The following is a 27,877-nucleotide window of genomic DNA, read 5'->3' as shown; positions in this document are numbered from 1 at the left end:
CATTATTTTTATTTACAAAAAAAAGGAGAAAAAAGTTTCCACACAAAAGCACTACAATGATAACTCCCTTTGGTAAAAAGTGTAATAAATGTCTCCGTCGGTCTGTCTGTCGGAACTAATTCTCAAGCCACCTGGTACTATGGTACACAAGAAGCTAGTACAGTTATGCTAGCACATCAAGCATACTTCCTTTAATAAAAAAAAAACCAAACAAAACAAAAAACCCCAAAAAATTGACAATTTGTACATTTATTTACAAAAAAGGAGGGGAACATGTTAAAATCGTGTTGTTCTCTGTTGTGTGTGTGTACGTACATGTGTGTGAAAAGCTGGTGCATGGCACTAGGAGAGACTAGTAAACAAGCAGGTACAAAAAAAACCAAAACAAAACAAAAAAAAAACCCAAACAGTTCCACTGGCACTAGAAAGGACAGACCGATCTGCACGGGGTGAGTCCAGCCTGGGAGGGAGGAGAGGGGGGCGAGAGGAACCCAGGGTCCGCTCCGTGAGGTGGCGTCGGGCTGCCCCACGGCCCCGTGCAGGAGCCCGGCCGGCTGGCGGCAGCGTAAAGGGAGGAGAATCCGGTCGCGACAGGCACCTGGGGATTTCGGGACACATCCAAGCGGTCCGGTCGTGGAGAGCCTCCGGTTCTCTTCCCTCGCCGCTCAGGGCCTCCGGGGAGTCAAAGCCTCAACACTGCTGGTGTGTACGAGCTCGTTGTGTTTCTCTGGGATGGCTCAGTTCAGAGAAGGGTCCTTCCCGCCCGCCGGGGACGCGTGCTGAAGTCAAAGGGCCGGCGGCCCGCGGTCCCAGCGGGCGCCGGTGGAGATCCACGTCCCTACAGGGAATCCCGCTGGTGACAGGTTGTACCAGCCACACACTAGTCAAGTGGCCATGTTACGGAGATACACAGTGAGGGGAGAAAGGCGTCTTCCTCCTTTCCTTGATGCGCGCACACACACACACATCTCCCGGGCTCTTCCCTCGCCCCGGCGGAGTTTTATGGTGTCTTGAATATTGTGCCGTATTTGACGCGGTACTTGTTAATGCTCACAAAGTGCAGGGTCTCTGTGTCACAGGTGGTGGTGCAGGGCACCAAGCCCTCCAACCCTTCGCCCATTAGCCACTTGTTTGTCTCGGCTGCCATTTCGCGGGACACGTGCTCCTTGGTCCATTTGTCCACCCAGGCCTGGAACCGCTGGTGCAGCCGCTTGCTCACTCTTTCGTGGGACTACAGAAATAGGAAGAGGTGTTACAAAAAGGCGGCTTCGTTCCCCCAAGCTGCAGCGTTACGCAAAGCTCGGCTGCCAGCCGACAGAACCGAGGGGGTCAACAGCCAGAGGGAATTTGTAACGCAGCCACCAGCCCTTGCTAACAACAGAGGAAAAGCTCCGATAAAGGCCCCCGGGTCTCCTCTCCAAGGCAATTACAGTGGCAAAACGAACTCAGGAATACCAAGGGATTTATGCTCTTTGTTTAATACAGCGGCCCTCAGGCTGGGGACACAGAACATACCCTGCGGGAGCCCGAGAGCTGCACGCTCAGCACTGCGTCCCTTCTGCATCGCCCAAAAGATGCTGCCGCCTCCTCCCCCTCAAGCAGCCAGGGGGCCAAGGTAGACCCTCGACCAGGCAAGCCCTGCTCTCCCCAGCCCTCAGGGTCCGCCTCCAGGCCGCCCCTCCAGAGGGGCACAGTCCCAGGAGAGAGCAAGCTCAACAGGCATTACACATGTCAGGGGACCCAACTGCTACAGAAAATTAAGAACCAGGTCAGGTCTAAAAGGTCTGAGAACCGCTGGCTTAACAGAAGCATCAGGAGAGGAAAAACTGCGCACATCTTGAGTAAAAGCATCTGCTTAAGGAATGTAAAATCCAGGACAGATGGTTTAAAACCATGGCTTGAAAACCATGACTACAGTCATAATTGAAAACAGCAAATATAATTAAGCCTCAAGATTAAAACTTATGTGTTTTATTATTTGTTTTGTTCTTCTAAAGACTGACTGCTTCTCAGTGTTGACTCTTAAATCCAGTAGACATGTAGTTCAGTGCAGCTTCTGCAGCTCCTTCGGTGTACTTCAGTATCCGAGGGGCTATGCTGCATGCTATAAACTTAGAAGTTCAGTAATTTGACCGATGTTCAGATTCTCTGTGGCAAACACTGGCACCTAGTATCCTGTTGATGATACAACTTTTCCTTGAGGTTTGCGCCAGTTGAATGGGATAGATAGAATTCAATCAAATTCCTCAGTATCGGCATTTTAAAGAGTCACTACTGAAACAAAACACTCTCACCTGACGTAATTTTGTCAAACCGGTATTCACAACTAACGAAATAAAACCACTGTTTGTATTTCGTCAGCAAAGAAGAGACGGTAAGTAGTTGTTTTGTAAGTCTAAATACATGACTAACGGAGCTGTGAAGGATGATTTACTAGGCAGGAAGCAGTGCGCACCTCTCCCACTCCCCCATCGCCCAGTGAATTTTCTCAGTGATCAGTAGTTTGCTCAGAAAAGCAAATAATTAAACAAACTGAAAACAATCTCTGCAGCTACAGAAGAGACTACTGCTGACAGAGCCTCTCAGGTACCTCTGCTTCTAGTTGCTTAAGTCAGTAACTTTTGCCTGAATCGGGCAGGTTTCACTTTCTTTTACATCCTAAGCCATGGCACTCTGCTTAATGTTGTGTTTCAAGTAGATTATAATAAAATTATAGCGAAGTATTTCAAACCTCAAGTCTAAATAGCCAGACTAGAACTGGAGTTTGCTGTTAAAGCTCCCTGGTTTTCTCTATTGGATGGAAATATTCCCATGGGATCAGAAAAGTAACCGAGCGTCGAAGCGTTCAGAAGACCAAATCGGCTTTCTCCAACTGAACCCTTCTGAATTTGGCCCATCTGGAGTCACATGCTGTTTTCGCCTTGAATAAACCCCAACCTTTACAGCTCAAGAACAGCCGGAGAGCTGACACTTCCTTCCCTCCTGCTCCCCTGCCTCCCCCCACCTGTCCCGGTCGCCGCCTCCTTCCCTGGGCCCAACGGTTACTTTTGGCACGGGAGAACCAAAAGCAAATTTGAGTAACTTCAAAAAGTCGAATTCCAATTTAAACCAGCAATCATGAGCATTGACTGCTAGATGCGAGATGTCACAGACCCTTGGGTCCAGGACTTCCAAGCCCTGGAAAAACAGCCACGGGGATTTTTCTGTATGGGTGACCTCACCCCGCCCATCCTTGCCACAAAACCAGCTTTTCTAGAGCTGCTGCCACACTCTGCCGTGCGGGAGCGACCTGAGGACTCCCGCTCTCCGTGACCGTGGGGACAGGAAACGATGAGGGGATGGTACCCAGAGGGATCCACGGGGACAGAAGGCATTTGATGCTCTGCACTCTGATTGATTCCCCTTTGGGGAAGCCCTGGAAGAACAGGCACTCTCACACGTCACCACAAGAACATGCAGAAGACAGGTCTTCCCTAAAACAGGGGGCACACCACCCCTGGGAAGTACCTCCTGGAAGAAATTTGAGAGCTGTCCTACCATAATAAAACTCTCTGGAGAGAAGGGAGGAGAGGTGGGAGGACAACGAGAGTTAGAGGTGGAGGAAGAAAAGATTACACCTTTGGAACGTTCGGAAGATCTTTAGTGCCTTGGGAGGACAAAATAGCACACCATCCTCCCGGCAACACAAAAGACCGCTAAATGTTACCGATAGGGATCCCCAAGGACGTTTCATCTGACTCTCCCCACCTGACCTTTGGGAGCAGGGGGTCCCGGGAAACACCAGCTGCCCACCCGAGACCTTCCGCTCGCTCCTACCTGCTGAGCTCGCAGCAGAGCGGTCCTCCTGTACATGTAATCTTCCGATTTGATCACGTACACCATCTTATAGGAGTTCAGTTTGAATTTACACTCCAGCTTGTCCAAGCTCTCCACGTTCTCCATGGACTTCTTACTGTTTCCCTCCTTCCCTTCCTTCTCCTGCTGCTCCCGACCACGCTGACACTTACGGATCCGCCTCAGATTCCTGCAAACCAGAGAACCCCTCTTGGAATTAGTGCTCACCCCTCTAGCGCTACTCGGCTGGACGTAGGTGGTAGATTTGTGCTGGCCCCCCAAAAGCCCGGCAAACAGCTTGGAGCACAACTGCCCGTTGCAGTCGTTCAGGCTCAGACCCCTACAACAAGTCAGCCCGCTGGGTTTATCTTATTTCTGAAATTACGGCTATTGTGCAATCGACTCCCTGCTCATGAAAAGCCCTGACGTGGCACCCGCCGTTTTCAGGTAGAGGGTTATTGTAAGCCAAGGCAGGACTACCAAAAAAACAATCTGGCGAGTCACCAGCCCTCGCCCTCTCTGCCGCCCGTGGACCATGCCATCTCTCAGTCACTGGAGAGCTGGAGCCTGGGGTTGACCCACAGGCTTTTAGGATGAACAGCAGCACGGTACCTCTACACCACGCTGCCAGGGTAATGGTTTCTGTCATAGCATTAAAATACAGGCGAGACTGACTGCCCAGCACTGTGATGGAGCGCAGTCGCTCTTGCCCTCTACGGCCAGATACGGCCCATCGGGTAGGGTTCACAGCACAGCCTGGCCACTCACCTCGGCAGGAAGACCGGTTTCTGGGCCAGGTGCTCCCGGAGCTCAGGGGAGGTAGAATCGGAGTTGACGTACCGCTCCACGTAGTCTGACCAGCGCTGGAAGCGAGCACAGAGCACAGATCAGCCACTGCCTTCCCACCAAACAGCATGGGATGGTTAAGGAGGCTAAGCTGCAAGTTATACGGATGAACACAAGGTCGCTTTTGAAGGCTTCGTCCATTTTATCCCCAAAAAGGCAGGCACAACGTTTCTCTATACGGTTCTGAGGGTTTTCTAATACAAAACAAACCAGGAAGGATTTGCCTACTCACATCACTGAAAGCTTTACGGCGCGTCCTTGATGTTTCTTTATCTTGTGCTAATGGACCACAACAACAGGCAACCGGACACCCTCGTCCAGTGCACCCTTGACCATCACAGCCAGCTCTCTGGACAAGCTGCTCTTACCTCTGCTTCTACAGGGTCATCAGAGTTCTCCTCTTCCGTGTCCAGCAGTTCAATGGTTAACTGAACTTGACCTCTGCTCTGAATGAACATCAGCTATAAAGAAAAGGCAGAAGGGACTTCAGTAAGAGGTTTCAAACAGAAAAAGCAACCTCCACTTCTCACTGGGGCAAAGGGAGAACAAAGCAAGTTGGCATAGTTTTAAGGGAAAAACTGTGCTTCCCACATGCCTGACAGCAAAGGGAAACACTAGCCAAGTTGCACAATCTCTGAGGAACAGAAAAATTGTAAAGTTTTTTGAAAATCTTTCTTGTTGTTGTTGCTTTTGAGTGGTGCAGGTCCTTCCTGAGCCCCCCAAAGTAAGTTTGAGGGCAAGGGAAGAGAGACTATACACACAGGCTTTTATCCAAAGTACTTTACTCGCTCAGAAAGGGCCTGACCACTTCCTGCATCTTAGGCAAAGGAAGTATGGATTTGATTAGCACAGCGCACCAGGTTTATGTAGCAACGTATGCAGTCAGCAGTGACTTAGTGCCCAGTCAGTATTAGCAGATCTCCCCACAGTCGACAAAGGTTGAGACACAAGAGAAATGGGAGAGTTTGAGCTAACAAATTAAAACCGGTGACAGCAAAGCAGTCAACATGATACAACCCAAAGACGTTGTGAAGCACAAGGGATATTCATTGCTGTTCCAGGAAATATATTTCTCCTTGAAACCTCGTTTCCGAGGGGCCTTTACAGAAGCATTAACCTACATGCCAAAGCTGGGGACACGCCACCAAAATTTTCCTTTCAACTTTCAGAGCTACAGAAAGTCCTCAGGGCTTTTGGGTGCCTAAACAAGGCTCCTTTTTTAAAGGACTGGTGCCTCTCCCTTCTTAAAAGGCATCCCCCTCACTGCTTGCTGCTTTTACACCGCGGTTCGCAGCCCGGCTTTACCTTGAAACAGTTCTCCTCTGACATAAGCTGCTCGGCTTTGCGCTGGTACGCGACCTCCAGAAGAGTACGAGAAGACTGGGAAGCGAGAAGACCTCCTGTTGCTCCGTTGTTGTTCTCCGACAGGTAGAGGTCTGTTACCTGCACGCAGATCTCATCGCTCACTATGTGCTGGAGCTGCAAAAAGGAAGCACGCGGGGAAGGCTTTCATCAGGGAGTCTGCTACATGCCCATCGGCACAGAACAGAAAGAAACAAAGATGTAACCGTGGGTTTAAGCCCAAGATCCCCCTCACTGCTTGCTGCTTTTACACCGCGGTTCGCAGCCCGGCTTTACCTTGAAACAGTTCTCCTCTGACATAAGCTGCTCGGCTTTGCGCTGGTACGCGCTCTCCAGAAGAGTACGAGAAGACTGGGAAGCGAGAAGACCTCCTGTTGCTCTTGTTGTTCTCCGACAGGTAGAGGTCTGTTACCTGCACGCAGATCTCATCGCTCACTATGTGCTGGAGCTGCAAAAAGGAAGCACGCGGGGAAGGCTTTCATCAGGGAGTCTGCTACATGCCCATCGGCACAGAACAGAAAGAAACAAAGATGTAACCGTGGGTTTAAGCCCAAGAAAAAAAAAAAAAAAAAAGGCTGAAAAAGCATGAGTTTAAGGCTACATTTTTAGTAGCTTCTTCCACTTGCAGATGATCTCTGTGGCTATGTAAAAAAACACAGTATCTTTAAAAAAATTAGCAGGTGGCAAAGTACAGCTACTCAGAGAAAACCTACGGGCCAGGAGCATCCTGATCAGCAGCAGGCGAGGAAGGGCTAGAGCACCGTGACATGGTATATCCACAGCAAGGCGCTGCTGCGGTGTCTGAGGAGAGGGGTGGGAGATTTAGTACCAAGTCCTTATTCTGTACGAGTTTAAAAATCGAAAGTCACTCGACTGTCTTTTGAATTCAGGTAATCTCTGGACTGAAGTACAGGGCTTCTGAAAAGCAGCTCTACCCTTCTGAAAGAGGAAAGGCCTTTCAAGCCATTCCACTTCCAGCCCCTTGTGTCTGTTTTTGTTCTTTACGCTACAAAAAGGCACATGAAGAATTTTTCCCTTGGTCACGCATTCTTCCTACCAGCCCAATAAAAGGACTAGAGTTTAACAGCCAGAATGAGCTACTCAAACAGCCAGATAAAAGAGAGAAAGCTTTTTAGAAAAGGCATGCACTGCTCCTACAACACTGGTGAAAAGGAAAGGAATTATTTAAATGCCATTTCATTCTTTTTTCAAAGTCAAAGCAAGATTAGCTCTGGAGACGCTTTGAAGTTGAACACTTACATCCTAAAGCTTCTGGAAAACAAAGCGAGAACTCTATACGCAGAGAGAGGATATTCTCAATAATTTAACTACATCAGAAATTACCTTGTATCACGTCTCTTTACATCAGCATTAGAGCTGGGTTAAAAACACCCAGAATTTACCTGCTTAACTCTGAAATTCCCCGGTTAGGCATACAACACTCCCCCTCCACTGTGGGCCTGGGCTCTCACTGCAGCAAACAACCCGGCTACTTTCTCTACCCTGGACCATCCACCCTCCAGCCTTTGCTGGCAGTCACCTGTCGAACAATGCTCTGGATCAGCTTGTCCATGGTAAAGGCGATGTAGGCGTGAATGGTGAACATTTCGCGCAAGGAGTCCTCGTACTGCGACGAGTCCATGTTCCCATCCAGGAGATTGCGCACCATGTCCAGGAAGGCTGGGTAATAATCCTCAACATCGATGTCCACTGCAACAAGAGAGAACGGGTGAGATGAACGCACCACCCCCAGGAAGGGTTGCTTTGAGTTTTGGTCCTCAGACTACCCGGTCAAGCTGAAGAGTTACTGGAATAGACTTAAGTTTGTCTTTTACAAACACTTAAATGAGTCCTTTTAAGGCCACGGGTACTTTCGTAATCTCTTGCTTTCTAGCTCTGGCCTCCTCCATGAGGTCTTTATTTCTGAAAAACTTTTTAAAAAGCTTTTAGTTAGGGAACTCAAGGATACTTTAGATATGCAAGTGTAAAATGAAAGCTCTTATGAAATAACTGCTCCATATTACCATTCTGCTATTCGAGTCCCACGCACCCCACACCTTCTCATCTCCTCCCTCAATTCAGTGCTGCCCAGTGATAGTAAAAGAGAGATCCTCCTGTTTTAAAGGGTCACCGCTGTAACATGCCTGAAGACACCAAGTAAGCCCTGCCGACACACTATGAACAGAAGCATTTCTTCCCCAGCCTCCCACCAGAAGTCACTCACTAGGCTCCTTCAGTCGCAGCTGGATGGCAGGACTGTCGCTCTTGTCTCGCTTTATGCCCAGCACTTCCCTCTCCCACTCCCTTTCCCGCGTCTCCTCTTCGATCTGCCGCTCGGCCTGGGTGCAGATCCTCAGCAGCCGCAAGCACAGGATCTGATGCAGCCGCATGAATATGTACCAGTTGCTGTTCACGTAGAAGAGATTGTAGACCTCATCCATGCCCCGCAGCTTCTGGGCTGTCGTGTTGTTGAACATCAGCTTGGTTTTGGGAGGACTGCCCCCAACACCGTTGTGCTTTTTTGCAGCCCCAGTAGCTTCGTCCACATCCATTTCCTCTTCTTCCTCCTCTTCCACATCCGAGAGTTCACCTCGCTGAGCAAACAGCAGGTCTGGAATGAAGTGATACATGATCTGCTTGATTTTGTACTTGTCCTCTTTCTGGATTCCCGTCTGCCGCTTCACGTGGTGGATGATGAGAGAGGCAGCGTCTTCCAGGATCTGCTTGTCTTCATAGGCTAGCGATAGGTGTGGGCCTGTGGGGACTCCAGCATTGTCTTCTGAAGCCTGCTCTTGCCTCTACAAATGAGAAACACAGCACAAAAATTAGTCCCAAACACCCCTCTCCACCCAAGAGCCTTTCAGAAAGCTCTGCCAGTGGCACAGACTTCCCCTCTCATCGAGCGGTGAGGAACAGGAACTGAAACTGCACTTGCAAACTACATAAGCTTGAGGGAAGGAAACTATTGGTGACCGTCTTACCTCATCATAGATGCTTTCAATCTCATTGAGGAGACTCTTTGACCTCAGGACCTTGGTATCATTCTGCTTGAAGTTGATGCCCTGGTGGTCCAAGGATTTCAGGTAATACTTCTCATTCTGCTCCCGCCAGACTTTATTAAATCCCCTCTGGGCTTCTCGCCACTCTTCCTCTTTCATCTTTAACCTTGGATCAAGAAAACAAGGGTGAGCTAAGAGACATAAAAGGTCCCAGTATGAGCACATAAGGAAAACCTAGGCCCGTGGTTCCTGGCCAGTGTTGAGAAGAGCCGAACTCCTTATGAAATGGGCATAAATGAAAGCCGTCCCACAGAACGGAGCTCTGCAGGAGGAGCACCCCGCACACACTCTTCTGAATAGACCCCTCTGGACTTCTCTCCCATCTAAGTAACACAGGCTCAGGAACAAAGTAGCTTGAAGGCTTTGTGCTTCCCCCCGCGGCATGCCAGGACAGCTAGAGGGTTTAGCGTCCCTCCAGCCCCACTGTCTGCAGCAGGGAGAGGGGCTGAAGGGACGGGAGAGCCACAAGAGCTGGCCCAGCTCTCAGAAATCCCCAGGAAGTCGTGTAGCTCCAGCTGCTGAAAAGGAGTAGCTTAGTTTGGATGATTAACAAAGTTAGTGCCTTGCAGCAACCTGAGCTTCCCAGGAATGGACTCCTGAACCTCAACTCAGTATCTCAAGAAAAGCACCCGATGCAGCTCAAGACCCAGCTCACAGGAAGAGCGTCCTTGCAGCCGGGTGGGGAAGCTGTGACCTTGGAGGTATCTTGGGTAAGGCTGTTACCTCAGCTCTCGGAGCCCTGAGACACAGGAGTGACAGTCCCACAGAGATGGGAAGTGTCTGGAGAAGACTATCTCCTCCTTACACATCTCCTCGAGCTTCCCCAAGGAGCTGCAGCATCCGCTCCCTCTTCTTGACTGAGGACGGGGAGGTTGACAACAGAAACCGGACTGGGAATCTGAGAGTGACACAGCCTCCGCAATCTGAGCCCACGGTCACGTACAGCCACGGGATTTGGAAAGGGATCAAATTTAGCCCCGGATCAATCCACGCAATAGTTTCCTCATCTTGCACACGATGCTGACACCAGAGAAGAAATAAGGTTTAAAGAGGAGACAACAAAAGCTCTACATCTCTCCAGCTGAGCTGCTAAGGTTTTTGTTTCAGAAGGGTAATTCCCTCTTTCTAGGTGATTATTATGAAATACAGCAACTGACCAGAACATAAAATGCACTTCTTAAATTACAGCCTTGTGGAGGTCACACCCTTTAGGGGCAGAAATTAGCTACTTTTACATAAATCTGGATCACGTATGGTGCGCTATCCTTCGGTAGAGCCCCCGGGGCAGGGCGCTAGAGCGGTCAGTACCTTTTCAGTACAATGGGAACAGCCACGGATGGGTTCTTCCGAAGTCCATCGATGATGTCGGCTGCTTTGTCAGCATATATCCTCTGGAGAGCCTTGCGGTGGATCACCTCCGAAGTGCCACCCAGAGTGTTGTCCAGCCGGAATTTGGCCTGCTCCTCAGCAGACAAGCGCGAGAGTTTCTTTTGGATTGCCTCAAGGACACGGATCGTTGCCAGGTTGGTCTCCAAGACAACATCCAGCTGAAGCGAACAGTGCATTAGCCATCATTGAATAGATAAAACATGATACTTCACAGAGGCTAACATTTAAGTGACATGAAACAAGAAGCCGTGCATGTTTAACAAGATGTTCTCAAGCAGTGGTTTCCATGTTCGGCTGCTCTAAAATAATCCAATTATATTTTATCTGCTACCTAGGTAATACTGCGTAAGAATTTAAAGGCTACCAGAACGAAACTGTTAGGAAATTACATTTTCCACCTGGGAATAGAACACAATTGACAGTTACTCTACAAAAGGACGTGCTGAATCTGAGCGTATTCAGGTAATTGCCAAGCTAACTTCCATTTCAAGTCAAGATGTCAATCATTTAACATCCTGAACGTATCGCTTTTCAGATTATTACAGGGGAATGCATGTTCCCGTGCGCTACGTGGGCAGCAAGAACAGAAAAGATGCATCGATTATACGCTGGCCATTGAACAATTTCATCTGGAGCGGTGTGAACAAAGAGCTCTGCCCAAAAAGTGATGGGCAGGGGTGGTAGCTTGGAGCGAGGTGGTTATGCAGCCACTGTTTCTTGCATTGCGAGAACACAAGCTTTTATGCAAAAAAAACCCCAGGTGACAGACACACAATAAAAACAGATTCTAAGCAGTAGTATTAAAGTTATAATTATATCAAGATCGTTAACTGTTCACAGAACCCCAAGCTTTCCGAGACATGAATCAAGGAAAAACAATTTACCTCGAAACGCTCATCCTCGCACCTGTAGATGTGCTCTTCGTATTGTGTCTTCTTGGAGCTCACGAACGTGGAGTCTTCGGACCAGGACGGGAAGGAGACCCAGGTGTCATTCAAAACCTTTGAGGGAGACAGGGGGAGACAAGAGTCACGGTCAGTCTTTGAGGGGGTCACACTCGTCCGGCTGAGCCCAGTCTTCTGATGGAAGGATATAATTCCCCAGCTGCAAAAATTGCGTGCCCCTTCCAAAGCCCAGCATTCAGGGGGCAACCCCAAACAGCCAGAACCGAAACATCCAGGCAGTCCGAAAAATTCATTAGCTGGAGCTGTGAGACGCAACTTGCAAGGGAAGAGAAAAAGAAAGGTGAAATCCGTTACTTTGGATTAGTCAGCTGCAACCAGCTGGTTCATCATGTGTGTGATTCACCATCGGCAACACTGGGTGGTCATCACGTCAGACGTGACTGTTAGACAGTACGTGGTTTCTACCTCCAAATAAGGCTAATTGGGAATATAAATCCATACCCCAGCAACACCTTTCCTGGCAAAGCAGCTGAGCACCTGCAGCTTTCACCACCTCCAAAACAGGAACAGAACATTCCAAAAAAAAAAAAAAAAAAAAAAACCACCCAAAAAAACCCCAAAAAAACCCCAAAAAAACCCCAAAAAAACCCCAAAAAACCCCAACAAACCAACTCAAAGAGGCCCAAGGCAAAGAAACAAGGATTTTGGCAGGCAGTCTTGGAAGTCAGGCCCAGTTTTCATAAACCCGAAGCCTGAACAACTGAGTCATTAGATTCTCACAGGAAGAAAAGTTTGTAACTGCATCACACAAGACACTTTTGAAAGACATGTCAGGACTTAGATTAAAAAACTAACAATTGTCTCTTGCCCAGGTTGTTTTCACTATCTTGCCACCACTTCAGCTGAACACCTATCACCACTGCTGGCTGCGTGACTTGGTCACCCACATTCATCCTCCTCATCTCTCAAGGAGCGTAAGGGCACAAAACCCACAGTGTTCCCAAACGGCAATCTCCTCGCTATTTGCTGCGGGTGCCACCGCTGACTGCGGTCACCCAGGGAAGGGATTTCTGGGCCTCTCCTCTCCTCCGGTGAACGCTCTTAAGCGGCACGTTTATTATCTGGCCTTCAGCAAGAGTCCTGCTCACTCACCTCCAAAACATTACCTTCAACACCAGTGAAGGAACAGGATCAGCCAGTACCATTCCCACTTTGATCAAAAGGTCATTACAACACATTAAAGGACTCAGTGAGTACATCTGATCCTGCAGGACTCTGTTGGGAGACCAGCTTTGACTCTTGACCAAGAAGGCTGGTTCCCTGTAGGGAGCCGATTTCCCAAAGCAACGCACCATTTCTGAAGACAAGAGGTCTTCTTAGCATTTCAGGTAGAAAGAAAGAAAGAAGCACGTGAGGGGTATGTGGGAGAATCTGTCTACAGAAAATGTAATTTTCTTTTAAGGTTGGGCTAGAGACAACTCTGAAAGCAGACTAAGTGGGAATTTGGGTAAAAAGGTAGCAATAATCTCAAATTACGTACCACCTTATAAGAGATCCCTGAAATCACATTAAGACCGTGCAGAAAACTAGTTCTGCCATTTCCTACTCAGAGTTTTTAAGTTTGACATCTTAATGTTCTTTTCACACGTTAGACTACGTAAAACATTATACATATCTAACGCCCCTGCATTTTATTTAAGTAGTTAAACATCACAACTATTTGGTGGGGGTTTCTTTCCAGCTGCTCCCCAATGCTTCATGCAACCCTTTCACAAGCACCACTGGAGAAGAGCTGATGCCAGCCATCAAAACCACGTGGGTATCACATCTCCCAGCCAGCTGCCAGCATAACCCATTCCTAGACTGACGCCTCGCCCTGTGCAATAGCTTCTGGACGCAATCCAGGTGTTTGCAGGAGTGCCAAGTGCTCACTTGCCACTAGGAACACCTCAGGGTGTGCTCACCTCGGGCTTCGACACGTACCGCGATGATCCCGAGCCAGGATGGTATGCCTGCACACGCCTGGGTGCAGGAGCAGCATGGCTCAGTGCTGGATCAGCGTGCTAACCAGATCCACCAGGCAGCTGCCTGGCCCCAGCTCCATGCCCAGCGCCAGTTCTGGGGTGCAGGCAGCAGCACAACTCTGCTGCACGAGAGCAGACGTGCCCCGACATCCCCGGCAACCTTCTCAGCATAGCGCAGGGATACAAAATAAAGTTCCCCATCTTGTTCTTCTGTTCCACTCGACCTTGCTCTATCCCTCCGAGAAGGCTGGGAATAGCCTTCCCCTGTCACGCAATGCCCATCCAAGAGCTCCTTACCTCTTTACACAGCGGAGTCCGCCCCGTGCACTTGGGTTGCTGGTAGCTCTTGGGTAAGGCTCGGTAGCTGGAGCCCAGTCTTTTACAGGAGGCATAGTCTATCTCCATGGCAATCCCCTCGGTAGCCCGTTCCTTCGGATATGTCTCCATGTGAACAGACTCTTTATACCCCAGAAAGTTTTTAAACCAAGTGAACAATTCTGGGAATTTCCTAAAAATAAAAAGACTGAAGTGAGAAACTAGCTAAGTAGAAATCAAACACCGCTAGGCTGTGATGCTGAGGCTAGAATTGAGTGCTACAGACAGACTGTGTCCAAGAAGACCCGCTGAATTATCAGTCTGGTGAGAAAGGACCCTCTCTGCTCAATCCCACTTCCACAGAGCCTGATCCAACGGGAAGGGAAGCGAGTACCTTTTTGTTGATCAGGTGGTGGATTGCTCTCTTCACTTCCACAGAGCCTGATCCAACGGGAAGCGAGTACCTGTTTGTTGATCAGGTGGTGGATTGCTCTCTCGGTGCAACTAAGGTGCTTTAGTATTATCCCCCCACATTGCCAAGGATACGCAGAGAACCACCGATGCATCCTCCACATGCCTTGTGGGGACAGTCCCCGCGAGACAAGTAAGGAACAGCAGCCAAAGCTTTCACTGCAGGGGCAGCACCCGTAGCAGGGTCACATCTAGGTCCCCCAGACTACCCTGGTAGCGAACTCAGGCCAGATCCCTAGTTGTTTGCCAACGTTCTTAACCTTAAAACAGACCTTTCCTTTCCGAAAGTAGCAAGAAGAAACTGAAAAGCGATTCTGCAACTACAGGGCAAAAGGTTTCAGTGCTGAGCAATCGTTTCAACCAGTGCTGCCTCCCCGGACTAGGCAGACCAGCACAAACTGTGAAGAAGCCTTTGCCTGCAAGGCCCAAGTTCGCCTGCTTGCAGAGAAAAGTTTTCCGAAGAATTTATTAGTCTAAAAAAGTGCATCTGTTCAACTCCTTTCGCCTCATGCAAAGCTCCAGCAATACGAGGAATTGAACCTGTTATTCAGGCTAATTGAATCACTGCTCATTTATTGCTTTTTCATTACATGACAAAAGATAACGTCCAACTCCAGAATAAGAAAGCTGTATTATACCTTTCCCAATACAGACATTCACCCTTATAGCTAGGAGCACAGGTGGCAGATGAGAGAAATGCCGAATTTTTTGGTCGAATACTTCACCTTTCCTAGCTAAAGGTAGCATCCCGCTGATGCCCGACTAATTCCAGTGAAGCTACAGGAGTGGAAGCTCCTTGGGGCAGTTTCTTTGCACAGCAGCTAGTGTAAAGGGGTCCTGAACCCAATTTATGTTGCTATTGCCTTCTCCCTCGGAACCGGGAACTCAATTCGCAGGAAGAAGGAACATTAATCTTGCTGCCCAAAGTTGACGAGAGGATATCGGTTGGTTTTAGCTGATTAATACAGAGTTGTTCTGTACGCTACTGGCAATTATGGAAGTCAGAATTTCTATTTAAACTATAGTACTCCTTATCATTTTTGGCTACAGGACAGAATTCGTCTGCTTTTTGCTCTTTTGAAATTTTAGTGAGTTTGTATCAGCACTTTTTTAGAGGACATTTCCTATGTAATTAGACAGCCAATCTTTTCTTGAGTGAAATAATCCATGATTCCAGAGCGAGAGACTGCAATAACACACTGCTAAATAATTCTGTTTGCTCTTCTGAAAAAGGAAGAAACACAGCAAGCAGTACCAGCACTGCTCTTGAATGCTGCCTGCCTGCCAAGACATAGCTGGGAATCCCTCTCTCACCTCCTCTCGGATAAGGAATAGGAAAGGGCAGTGCAGAAGAGCATGAAGTTGGAAGGAAAACTGAAGCAGGTCACTTATTGTCCTGCTCCAATAAAGGAAAAGTCTGAAAGCCTAAAGCACATGGCACCTGCACAGTATTAGCCACTGAAGGGCTTCCAAGAACTACCAGTATCTTCCTGCCCATGCAGCAGCACATGGCACATCACCACGTACACCCCTGACACTCAGGCCGAGCTGGAGGGAATAGGAGATCAGAGAATGCACTGCCACAGAAGCAACCCGTGCAATCATTTAGCGGACAGACAATTAAGCTGTGGCAGGCTATCCAGATAAAAGTCAAGCCAACCAAAAGCGGAGGAAGTGGGCAGCGCAGGGGGACTCCATCTTAGATGTACTTTGTGGCCCAAGAAACCACCGCCCGGCTCCCAGAGCGGCGTTCCTCCTCCTCCGTGCCACGCAACCACACGAGATGCATTCCCCTGAACGACCACAAAGGCTAGCGTTTCTTTCCTGGCTTTGCAACAGAAACAGACCAAGTGGATTAAACTTCTCACCTCACGTAAGGAAACGGCCTCCACTTACCCCAGGAATGGAGAAACGAGCTGCACGAGCTCAGCCCGGGAGATCACCTCCTGGTTGAAAATAACCAGGCAGCGAAGGAAGTTTTCGTATGCTTCTGTGCTACGCAGAGCTTTGCGGACCTTATAGAGAGAAGAAAAGAGGAAAACAGTTGCTGTCAGGGTGAGATCAAGCTGTGTACATTATTGCTGTCCAGGAGACCTGGATTCAACACTGTGCTTCCCACCGATGCACGGGTATTACACATGGAATGAGAACGTAAATCTTTAAGCGAGCTGAACAGAGGGTAACTTGCCCCGTACACAGGGCCAGACAAACAGATACCGACGTGAGCCATCTCCGTGCTGGCTATGCCCTGCAACATCAGCACCCGGTGCCTTACTCTGAAGAAAGGAGTTGCAAGTGAAGAATGAAATCCCTCAAAGAACCCCCTAACAGCTGGATTACGAAATGCTGGAATCGTGGACAACGTCAGTCATAACTGCAGCACCACAAACTCACCCGGGCTGCCTTTAAACACCAGAGAATACTGCAAGGAGGGAGCAGGGGTAAGAGACCTGTGCCCTGGGTAATACTGCTCCAGCCTCTGCCCGTGTTACAGCTTGGGTTATCACAGATAAGCCAGCTTCTGTAACCCTTATCTTCACGGTACGAGGAAACCAAACGATTCATCCCAACACCATTACCTTTCCCACAAGAACAGTTAGCATCTACGCATCAGACGGAGATCTATCATCAGTCAGATATTCGCCATTACAGTTATAATTCTACAGCAGGGATTTCTCGGTTTACTATTGTTAACACCTACACATCCTCCGAGCAATAGACTGGTTCCCAGTCACCACTAGCTGGTCTACAGCACGCTGCAAAATGCATCGCATCATCAGGGAGCAACCAAGACTTTCAGCGACACATGAATATTACTTAAAAGGCTTATTTACGTTCACTGTATACTCCCCTCTGAGCCATAAGGAAATGTATGGACATCTTAGGGAAGACACCAAGGTACCGCTTGGAAACATCCCACATATCCTTCACTTGTTCTGTGGGGTAAACCAGCAACAGGTAACAACTGTGCAATTAATTAGATTCATCTCTCGGGGGAGGAAAAAAAAACCCCAAAAACCCAACATCGACGTGAATCAGCTGCTTTGTAAACTGAGCTCCCACACTGCAGGCAGCTGGTCACGGATGGGTACAGCAAGCTGTGCCAACACAGCAAGACACGCCACGCACATCATCGGCTGTACGGGGATTTCATGAAGGTGAAAAAAAATTTGGAGTGTGCGTTACAGGAAAAAAATCCCGTTCCTGCAAATAAACTGCATCAGTAGCGGGTGAAAAGCTGGAGAATGACCTTTGGGGAAAAGACACAAATATCCACGCAAAAAAGATCACCAGCCTTTTAAAAAAATTCAACGGATCTGACTTAGAGGTTGCACGATACGTCTGAAGTCAAGCTGACAAATGTTTTCAGGGTGGTATAGCGTTACAGGAAAAAAATCCCGTTCCTGCAAATAAACTGCATCAGTAGCGGGTGAAAAGCTGGAGAATGACCTTTGGGGAAAAGACACAAATATCCACGCAAAAAAGATCACCAGCCTTTTAAAAAAATTCAACGGATCTGACTTAGAGGTTGCACGATACGTCTGAGGTCAAGCTGACAAATGTTATCAGGGTGGTATATATATCACATACTTCGCTGTGATAAAAATCCGGATGTATACACGCTAAGAACATAAATCAATGACGCGAGACGGCTTTCTCTGAATCTTGCTTCTCACCTTCTCAAAGAAGAGAGATTCTGTCCCCACACCGTGTTTGCTGGCTTCTGCCAAAGACTGGTCTTTTAAACCAAGCAGCTTCGGTTTCTTCTGTTAACAAAAAACAGAAAGGCAAGAGGGAAAAAAAAAAAAAAAAAAAGAAAAGAGGGCTGTTCAGCAGAGCAAGTTGCCATATTTTGATTATCTATCACACAAGGGTTTCAGCTTCCTGACCCCACCATTTGCTTTCAAATAAAAGAAAGGTGGTTTTTTTGGAAGGAAACTTGCATGAAAGTGTGTGTCACAAGTTAATCTACTAAAGGTTAATCAGTAGCATAAAACTCCAAGTATTTTTAATACACTGTTACATCCTTTTCTGTAACTAGTTGATTGAAAGTCACTGGTTGTGGCGTATCTCATTTTTCTAACTAGTTTGCAGAATTACCGAAATAAATCTGTTTTTTTTTCCTATCACTCACCCAGTTCTTTAAGTCTTACATCCCCCTAAAATTAGTGTATTCCTTGTTCTCTCTTGCAGTGGAATGCAAGATCCTTTATTTACCCCACACCAGCACTGCACTCCACATCCTCGGAAAGGCCAAAAGCTGCCTCCAAAATTTGTTTTATTTTGCTGCCCTTTATTTGAAGAGGAGGAGAAAGGGCAGAAGGGGAAGTAAATCACTGGATTTAAATGATACAATTACGTGTGCTAATGCTTTTCATCACAAAGCAAAATACACCACCTTCAAATAAAGCAGGCGAACTTGCCCCTAATGCACAAACACTAAACCACCTGGCCACGAGACCATTTTTATTACACTACAAAGCCTTGCTCTCTCAAAACGTGCGTAATTTGAAAAGGGCAAACTCTGCGAAGAGAATAATCGTTCATCATTGTATTATAAGGTTTACCATAGGAAAGATGGGCAAACACAATTCCACTGCATCTGCTCCAAGTTCTACTACAACAAAGCTTTCGGGCACACCTTTCTCTTTCCCTCAGCTTATCTTCCCACATGCCTTAGAAACATCGCTACAAATTTAGACAAACTTATATTGTGGCTTTACTGAGACTTTTGCCTCCGCACCCCACATCTCCCCCTCATCACCAAACACCGCTTTATTAACCAATAAAACTACTCCCAAGCGTTCTGCAGCATCCTAATAAAGTGGGGAAAGCCCTATTTTTCCCAAGCCAGTAAAGTAACTATTACCACCCTCAGGTACAGATAACACCATCAGTTTGTGAAAATCAGAGACAAAGCCTTGCGCTCAGAAACACATTAAGTTCTGTTTTCTCAAGCTGCAGCCTGCGCCACAAAAAAAAAAAATCGCACAGACTCGTACAATGCCTCCCGCTCTGCCACAGCCTCCTGGGAAAAACAGGGCTGCTGAACGAGCAGCACACGCTCTTACCTTCACCGGAGGGGTTGCTCCAGTTCCCGAGTGCCGTCGGATCTGACAGCCATTCTGGTTGGGTCTTTGCTGTTTGTTGTTGAGCTGTGGCTTCTTCACTGTGCCACCGTGATCATTTCTTACCGATTCCACTTTCTCTGCAGTTGTCTTACTTAACAGCTTATTTAGAGACAAACCCATAAGACCATTAGAGCTGAGTTCCACGCATCCAGGCAAAAAAATATGCCTGCTCCTCCTAGCTCTAGATGACCAATGTATTTTATCGCAGCTATTGCAGTCTTAGAACAACCCTTTTAGGCAAAGGGATTGTATTTAAAAGACAAGTTATGGCCAGAAAACACCGTCTATCACCCTGACCCCATTCCCACGCTCAGTAAAAGATCACTCCAAAAAAAACCCAAGAAACAAACAGCAAAAGCACATTTTTCTGAACTCTGGCTACATACAGGACAGTTTTCCACTAGGTATTTCAGTTCCAGTCTATCTCCCAGAAGACTCACCACAGAGCTGTTGGCATCAGGCAGGAACTGCCCGAACTCCGAGAGCAGATCCTCCTGGTTCTTGAAGAGGCGAGCCACCTGCGCGTACACCTCCTGCTCCGTCAAAGCCGGCGTGTAGTTACCTCCTGCCTCCTTGGCATTACGCTGCTCCTTCTGTCATAGGAAAGAGGAGAAGCGTCAGAAGAAAGGACGCACGAACTATCTAAGTGACAGAGAAAAACCCCAAATCCTCAGCGATACAAAGAATGAAACAGCAAAGGTCTCCACATCCTACGTAAAGAATGATACTATATTAGTAGTATGATTCTTTTATATATATATTAAATACATATACTTATATATACACTATAAATACATACTAAATGCCCAGCTGGGCCTGGACACTGATCAAGGAAGGAGTTTCTTTACTTTTAACATAGTACTCCTGCCATGTTGTCTCCTCCTGAGCCACACTCACAGAACAACGCCAAATATGATTTTTAAAAAGGCATTTCAGACACTTGCAAATAAAGACGATGGACTGAAATCTATTATTTCATGCTGCTACGTAATCATCTAATTTGCAAGAATTCTGCTTAGCTTGCTGGCCGATGCCAATCCAGCAGAAGACCCAAATGCAACTCTGGGACAGGCACAGTCAGCTCCCGTGGCAAAGAAAGAGAAATAACCACACATACACTCAAGCCTGCACTGTTAACACTCACCTGATATGTATGGAGGATCTCCAGGAAGGCTTTGTAGATGTCTGGCTGTCCCTGGAACCGATTCTTGATCTTGTTGACATAGTTGATGGCATGATTAAACTCAACGGGCTGATTGTTCTGCAGGGATGGTGTGGTTCCCAGAGAGATTGTCACAGGCGTATGAGGTTGGACCGGTGGCGAGCGTGGTGATGCGTATGGTGGAATCGGGGGAGTTTGCTGGCTGGCGGGAGTATGTGCCTGCAACTGTGATGGCTAAGAAGAAAAGAAGCCACGTTAGAAATTAGCAGATGCTTTTTATGTTTGGAATAAAGGCATTTTTATTCCGCATATGGACCCCATCCAGAGGAAACAACCCAGCATATAACTATCTGATGCCAACGGTGGAACAACGTGGAGTCAATAGAGATACCTCTGAGCTGGAATATCACAACGGGATAAAATCTCCTGCTACCGCATCCAGTTAAACAACCTCTTCCCATATACTGGCCCGGGACGACTTTTGCTGCGCTTCCTTAAAAGACTAGTCTTTTCAAACTGCTACTAAACAATTATTCCCTTCACAGGTCTAGGGAATTTTAACAATATCTTTCATAAACTGAACATTTCCTAGTGGCTGTCTAAGCAGAAACTGCTGTTAAGAGTCGAAATTAAGAAGTACCATTTCACAGTCAGAGTTGGGTTTTAAAGATTAACAGAAGCACAAATACAGGTAGACTAAGAAGAAGAAAACTATTATCCAAAGCAAATAAATAGATAAATATTTAGTGGGCCAGTAGAAACTACAATTCATCAGGAAGACAAAACACCCGGACCATTCAAGCTGTTGTTATTAACAGCTGTTTTTCCTTGCTAATTGCTTTTGACTGAAATCTGACAAGAGACACATACTATCTCAAAAATTTAACAGAGCCAAAATGCGCAGGCATGGCTTGCTCCAGCACTGCAAGTTATTTTGCCCCTAGTGAAGAATTCTGGGATGCATAAAGTAAGGCAACAGCAAGGGAAAACTGGAATTTCTTTCAATATTGAGACGAAGAGCAGGCAGATAAGGCTCAGAGTAATTATTCTGAATACTCTTAATAGACACCTAACAGCCACAGGAAAATTCAGCAGCAGTTTTGAGGTGGCAATTTTAAATGCAAATGGAAGTACTCATTCCTGCCACCTTCCAAACTTCAAAACGTGTGCTACGCAGAGCTTTCACTACTGACAGTGTAGATAACTGTCTTAGGATGGCCAGAAGCACCCTATTACAAGATCCTGCCTTGCTTACCTACAACTTTACCTGTCTGGTAAGGAAATCTCACCTCAATATCTAGCACGTCCCTCAGGTTCATTTTAAAGTTTCAGCAAAAATAGTTCAACTCTTTGCAGGATGATGACACGGGGAGAAAACCACTTAGCCCACAGTGATGAGAAAGAGACGGCTACCTCTCCACCGAGAGCACGTACTACTTCTTCGGAGAAAAGCCTTAAAATCTAGCACAGGTAAGTTAATTCCGGAATGCCTTAGCTTTGCAGTTTTCAGCTTTGCAAATCTTTTAGCACGTTTTTCTTTGCCATTTCTGAACAAGGAGGTTGCAAGTCCCACCAATGTTTGCCTAGAGATCATCTTATTGCCACATTTTAAATCCTGCTGCTTTCTAACTGCATATTCCTTTTTTTTTTTTTCTCTTTTCCAGCCAATTGTTAGCTAATTGTACAGTTTAGAGATTAACCCTTGAAACTTTGGGGATTCTTTCCCTCCCTAAGGCTCTCAAATCTTCCCACATTTTGAGGCTGAAATATGTAATATTTTATCTAGACTAAGCTCCCTGAATGCCTCTTGTATTATTCTATTCTGTTTTCAATCACATAAAATACATCTGTTGGACAGTAGCATCTGGATTATATCTAAAGCAGAGAGTCAAATTCCCTTTGTTATTGAAAGGTCTCAGTTTCAGGCACACAAACCGATACCTGAAGGAAACACCGCGGTCATCTCACCTAACTCTTGCAGTTTAGATTTTGCCAGGAACTCCTGCACCCATCCAGCTGATGGCTGAACTTGAGTCTTTCACAAAAAAAAGTCCAATCTGAAAACAAGACTTCAAGCAATGCAAAATCTACCAAATAACTAATCAAGCTCTTCTAAAGGCTTAATTGCCCCAAGCATTTGAAACCACACACGCACACTTTCACACCAAGAGCAACATCTTTACCACAGCCTCTGTTTATGAGGTATTTCTTGGGACTTCAGTTATTCTGAGACGATATACACAAAAGCAGGCAGTTCAACACGTGCCCGGTGCTTTAACTAGGAAGCCCTTCTTGCAAAGTCAAATGCATTTCAGGGACCTTTTTCCTGGGGCTGCTGGATCACTCCCTGAATAACGCGTGTGCATCTCACCAGATGCTCTGAGCATCTTTCAGTTCCCCGCTGAAAGCAGCAAGGCTTTTCCAAACCCTTAAGGTGGCTTATTTGAATTATTGTCAAATCAACTAGGATGCATCTCAAAGTCTGAAAAGGAGAAACTAATCCAGCAGCAGAAAGCACAACACACGCAGCAGGTTCACAAATACTATGAAAAAGCAGCGTGGAAGTTCCTTTTTCACTCTCTAGCTCCATACCAGTTTCAGCTGGAGGCAGCAGGATCCCTGTGTTACCAGTATACGTCATTCAAAGTCTCTCACCTTACTGATTTTGGCAGGTGGCGGCTGCGGCGCTGGCTGTGCTGGTGTTGGGGTTGATTGCGCTGAAGGCTGCGACTGATGCTGCGGCTGGGGCTGCGGCTGGGGCTGCAAGCCGTGAGTGGGGATCTGGTGAACCTGCCCTGGTGTTGTCACATTCACCATATCATTCGTCTGCACCTCAATCTTGTAACCAGGCGGCAAGAAGGTGTTGAAACCCATGATCAAGTCTGGGTGGCCCTTGAAGAGCTGCGATACGCGGCTGATCACTCCTGGAGTGTCAATACTGAAGAAGGAGTAAGATCAAAATGTCACGATCCTTAAAGACCCTTCCAGTGGTACACCGAGTTCTCCACGCAAGAATTTCCCGTTAGATTTTTTACCTTATCACCTCTAACCTATGAAACAATGCAAAACTGATTCCTATAAATACGCTACTGAATGACATTAGAATTATTTTATTAGCCCAGGCAGCATTTTATATCTATGAGATCTAGTCCCAGGTCTGACCATTATTAATGGGCAGACAACCAGATGAATCAGCTATCAAGGCTGAACTTGTGAACTCCCACTCTAAGCAGAGATTTAGTATAACTGAAGGGACGCATTTAACTTTCAGAAAAGAAAGCACACAACTGCTTTTACACTACTGCTAGGTGTGTTACTCTGCGCAAGAAAGCACACAACTGCTTTTACACTACTCCTAGGTGTGTACGGAAGGACAGAATTTAGCTCCTGCTCTGTGCTCCCACGCCCACGTACACTCTTCCCAACCTGGAAGGAAGAAGCAAAACGCAGCTTGTTACCTTTGAGATTTAAATTCCTTCATAATGTCCAAGAAGTCATTGTAGACCTGTGGCTGGCTACCAAACTGCAGCTTCACCTGGTCAAGATAAGACAATGCATCCTCCACCTGGAGACAGAACAGACAAGTTACATTAGCAGAGAAGATTTTATTTCACCTCCCATTGTTCTGCAAAACACGCATTATTTGAAAACACAGCTGTTAGCCCTGAGCCTGGGCAGGGAATTAAGGAGCAAAAGATCATGAGCCTGGTTAGTGTACTACCAGCACCATTTGAATAAGAGATACTCGCTCCCCACTCCTGGCTCACAAGATAAAACTGTACCAAAAAGAAACAAAAAGGAAAAAAAGTGACACAGATCAGAATTACTCAGGGGGAAAAAAAAAAAACCATACTCCAAATTTACCATCACTGAAGTGACTGCTAGGATAAACAGAACTAGACTGAGTATTTTTCCTGCATTCATATGTGGAAATTATTATGGAAGTCTAAGAATAAGCAGAAAGTGGAAATGACATATTCAGTGTAGTAGATGTCTGCCAGGTACACGCTTGCACTTTTTCCAAAAAGCCAGACATTTCAGTTCGACATATAAAGATTTCGAAAATGGCAACTGTGGGCGGTAAATTGTTTTACACCTCAAACAGCAAGGAGCTTATGAACCGTTTGTGTACCAACACCCAATTGTCAGATGTACTGAAAGAACAGCCACAGCCTAAAGCGAGCGCTCTGGGTCCCTATCGCCTCTGACAGCCAGGCCGCACGCTCATCCCCTGCAAGAGCTACACACAGGACCTCTCTTTCGTCTGAAATTAAAACGACAGCAAAGACAGACAGACTGTCATGTGTAGCCCCAGTCTTGCATCGGCGGAGGATTTGCCACGGATTTCACTGGGAGAAAGAACCACACATTTCGAAACCGTTTTCAGGTCTCTAGAAATGAAGTGTCCTACACTCAGCAAAAGGAAAGGGCCTCTCACCCAACAAGGCAGTGGGTTCCACCAAAACTGGAAGAGACTTGCACCGTATTTGGAAGAGACTAAGAAATAGGCACCAATTCATATATATGTGCCTTCTCGCTAGAGCTGAACCAAATGTAGCTACTTAAAGGGGTTATTTTTGGTGGAGTTTTCTCTTTTTTTAAGGATTTTACAGCACATAATCCAAGAATAGAGCCTTCCTTACTCCCAAATTACTCCCACACAACCACCCACATATGCCATGTGTTCAGAAAAGCACCAAATGTTTTGGTAATTTAACCCATTCATACAAATACTCTGAGCAATACTTCTTCCTTTTCCTTCCTGCCCCCAACCTTTTCCTAGCAAGTCCATTTTTTATTACGGTATTTGAAACACCAGGGTTTCAGCAGAAAGAGAAGTCCCTTTCTGCATTCAACAGTCCTCCGAACAGGAGAAGCACCTAAGCTTTGTCAAGAAAGCTGGCTTTGCAGGGATGCCTCCCCTACACGCTGAATAGAAAGAGGTTCCCGGTTGCCCCAGGCTTCAGGCACAGACCTAGCAATTCCACAAGTCAGGTCAGCAATTTGAAAGAAATACTTTCAACAACTTCCCCCATTCCTCGAGGCTGCTATAAAAGCTTTCCCTGAAGTTTACTGGATTCCAAAGGCAACGTGGGATGATCTTTTCCGCGCCTAGTGCCATACGTCTTGGGTATATATGGATGCTCTTCATCCCTCTTGCTCTCACCCAGAAGCGGAGGGGCTTACTCACGCATCCCCATACGCAGTTTAACCACACTTTCATTTCAAACACCGATTTAATAAAACAACTATTAGCTGAGCTCCTCTTGCCCGACAGCAGATCCCCTCCAAAAAGGTTGGTTTACTTAAGGCAGCAATGCTCAGCGTTACCTTGAGCCTCTGGAACTGCTGCTGCCCCTGCACAGGCACGGCTGGTGGGGTGGGGTGAGTGTGGCTCTGCACCACCTGGCTCCCGTGAGGCTGCACCGGCGCGGTGTGGTGGTGGCCGCTGTGGACGGCTGCGATGGCTGGCCCATGGCTGCCCGAGCTCTGCGGCACGGCTGACACCTGGCAAGGCAAAGAGGACGTCACGTACGGCTACGGCTTCGCGGCCGCCTCTGCTCGCTGTACGGGCAGAGAACAAGATCGGTCTCCCCAGACCCAGGCATACAAGTAAAATTTTAAGGAAGCAGAACGCAGTCGGTTTGACCTTTAACCATGACTGCTAACAACCTTACTCAAAATATATCTTTTGTTTTCTTCAACAATGACCCAGAGAGACCTAAAAATGAAACAAGACAACTCTCATCCTATACTCCAAACACAGGAGAGCCCTCTCTGCAAACACGTTACAAACGCAGGCTCTCTCCGGCCTGCAGACTCGCTGGCTGTCTAGTCACTAGCACTAACATAAAGACCCGCAAAAGGGGCATAAAACGGGATTTTTAGTCTGACAGAGTCAAGGTTCTCTCTTTTCTCTACGACACTTACGTGTCACAAGCAATAATCTGAATGAATGAATCTTTATGAGCTTCTACACTCTTGCCATTCAGTTTGGGTACTGGAAGTCAAATTGTGGCTCTCTGGCACCAGCAGACTCAGGGGAAAACTCAGCTTGGTATCTCCCCTAGAAAAACAGGGAAAGGAACAGAAGGCATGCACTTTTCGGGTCTCCTTCATACATTAAACCAGAAAAGTTTCGATTTGGAAAATCCATTAAAAGAGCCTTTAAAAAATTTTTTAAGACTAAATTTACTTTTCATTTTACACACACTTCGTTTTCCATCCAAGCCTCTTTTAGATGGGATATACTTTTTTTAATCCTTCTCATGAACAAGAAACGATTTGCTTGCTGGTCCATCCAAGTTCTTTTTAGGAAGGACTGCCAGCATAAACACACCCTCTTCCAGTCCCTGCAAGCTCTTCAGCTCTGCGGCTGCTACTATCAGCGTGAACATCCCTTCTGCAGAAGTAAGGAAGAAGCTGTGTGTAAAATCAGGCACTAGACAGGGAGAGCAGCTCACCAGCAACACAAGCGTGGAAGATGCGACATGCCAAAAACATGGCAAAGCCAAGTAACACAGGAACAGCCCTTCCCTGGTCTTTCACTGGGGGGGGTATCTCCAGTGCACTCAAAGTACATTTTTTTTCTCTTCCCAGCTGACAGCTCCTTGCAAAGGAGGGAAGAGAGGGAAAAGTGCCACCTAATGACTCTGGGGTAACGTTTTCTGAAACATTTCAATTTTCCTGAAATTCTCCAATCTAAATGCTGATCTGATACAGTCTGTTAAGCTTAAGATCACCCAAGATATCATATGCCTGTGACAGAGCAACCACAAGAACAAACCTTTTCCCGGTGAAGAAAAGAAAAATGGAGAAAAAGTCCTGCACACGTTTGCCTCTAGGATTCAGAGACCGTGATCCGAGAGAATCGTTAAAAGAATCACGTTCAAAAAAGCCACATGACACCACATTTGTTCAGGTGGCTCTGAACATGAGTGAAGCCGATAGTCTTAAAGCAAGTGCTTAAGATGAGATGTACGATAAGCACATTGTCCAATCTTGTTTTTCCTTCAGGAAGCCCTGGTTACCAAAATAAGCCTTGTCTCAAATACAGAATTCTACCGTGAAATGACACGCTGCTGGCTGGTCACGCAGGACCATCACCAGCAGGACCGTAGCTGATCCCCCGAGACGCAGCCACGGGACGAGCGCACGTACCTGGTAGCTGGGAGTTACCGAGTACTGAATCCCCGTGGCAGACTGCATGGTCTCCGAAACCGCCTCATAGACCGGAGGTGCCGGGGCAAGCACGCGGTGCTGGTGTTGAAAAGCTTCAGTGCTGCTGGTGATACGTCTCTGCTGCGACGCATACACGGGTGACTCCTGCTCATCCAATCGCCGCTTCATTCTGAACTCATGCTCGGGAAGCGCTACA

The 27,877-nt window shown here is 47.0% G+C and overlaps 2 protein-coding genes across 2 annotated transcripts in view; both read right to left on the bottom strand.

Moving 5' to 3' along the window:
- MAN2C1 (mannosidase alpha class 2C member 1) overlaps positions 1–338 on the bottom strand; it is a 17,641-nt gene extending 17,303 nt beyond the window's left edge. Inside the window, exon 1 of the mRNA XM_019471950.1 lies at positions 316–338. Coding sequence (XP_019327495.1) covers positions 316–338 — 23 coding nt within the window. The remainder of the gene's footprint in view (positions 1–315) is intronic.
- Positions 238–27,877, bottom strand: SIN3A (SIN3 transcription regulator family member A). The gene is made up of 20 exons (XM_009278844.1): positions 27,661–27,877; positions 25,831–26,007; positions 23,958–24,064; positions 23,155–23,437; positions 20,482–20,733; positions 19,778–19,930; positions 19,278–19,436; positions 17,883–17,972; positions 16,102–16,220; positions 13,717–13,927; positions 11,375–11,491; positions 10,410–10,648; positions 9,024–9,207; positions 8,267–8,840; positions 7,583–7,752; positions 5,986–6,159; positions 5,049–5,141; positions 4,603–4,697; positions 3,817–4,024; positions 238–1,231 (listed from the first exon to the last, which is right to left on the bottom strand). The coding sequence occupies exons 1-20, from the start codon at positions 27,847–27,849 to the stop codon at positions 1,001–1,003; spliced, it is 3,825 nt and encodes a 1,274-aa protein (XP_009277119.1). The 5' UTR covers positions 27,850–27,877; the 3' UTR covers positions 238–1,000.

The sequence above is a fragment of the Aptenodytes forsteri genome, unplaced genomic scaffold (assembly GCF_000699145.1).
Source record: "Aptenodytes forsteri isolate BGI_AS27 unplaced genomic scaffold, ASM69914v1 Scaffold258, whole genome shotgun sequence".
Taxonomy (NCBI): Eukaryota; Metazoa; Chordata; class Aves; order Sphenisciformes; family Spheniscidae; genus Aptenodytes; species Aptenodytes forsteri.
The sequence above is the reverse complement of the archived record's forward strand: the minus strand, read 5'-3'. Positions and strand labels throughout refer to the sequence as shown.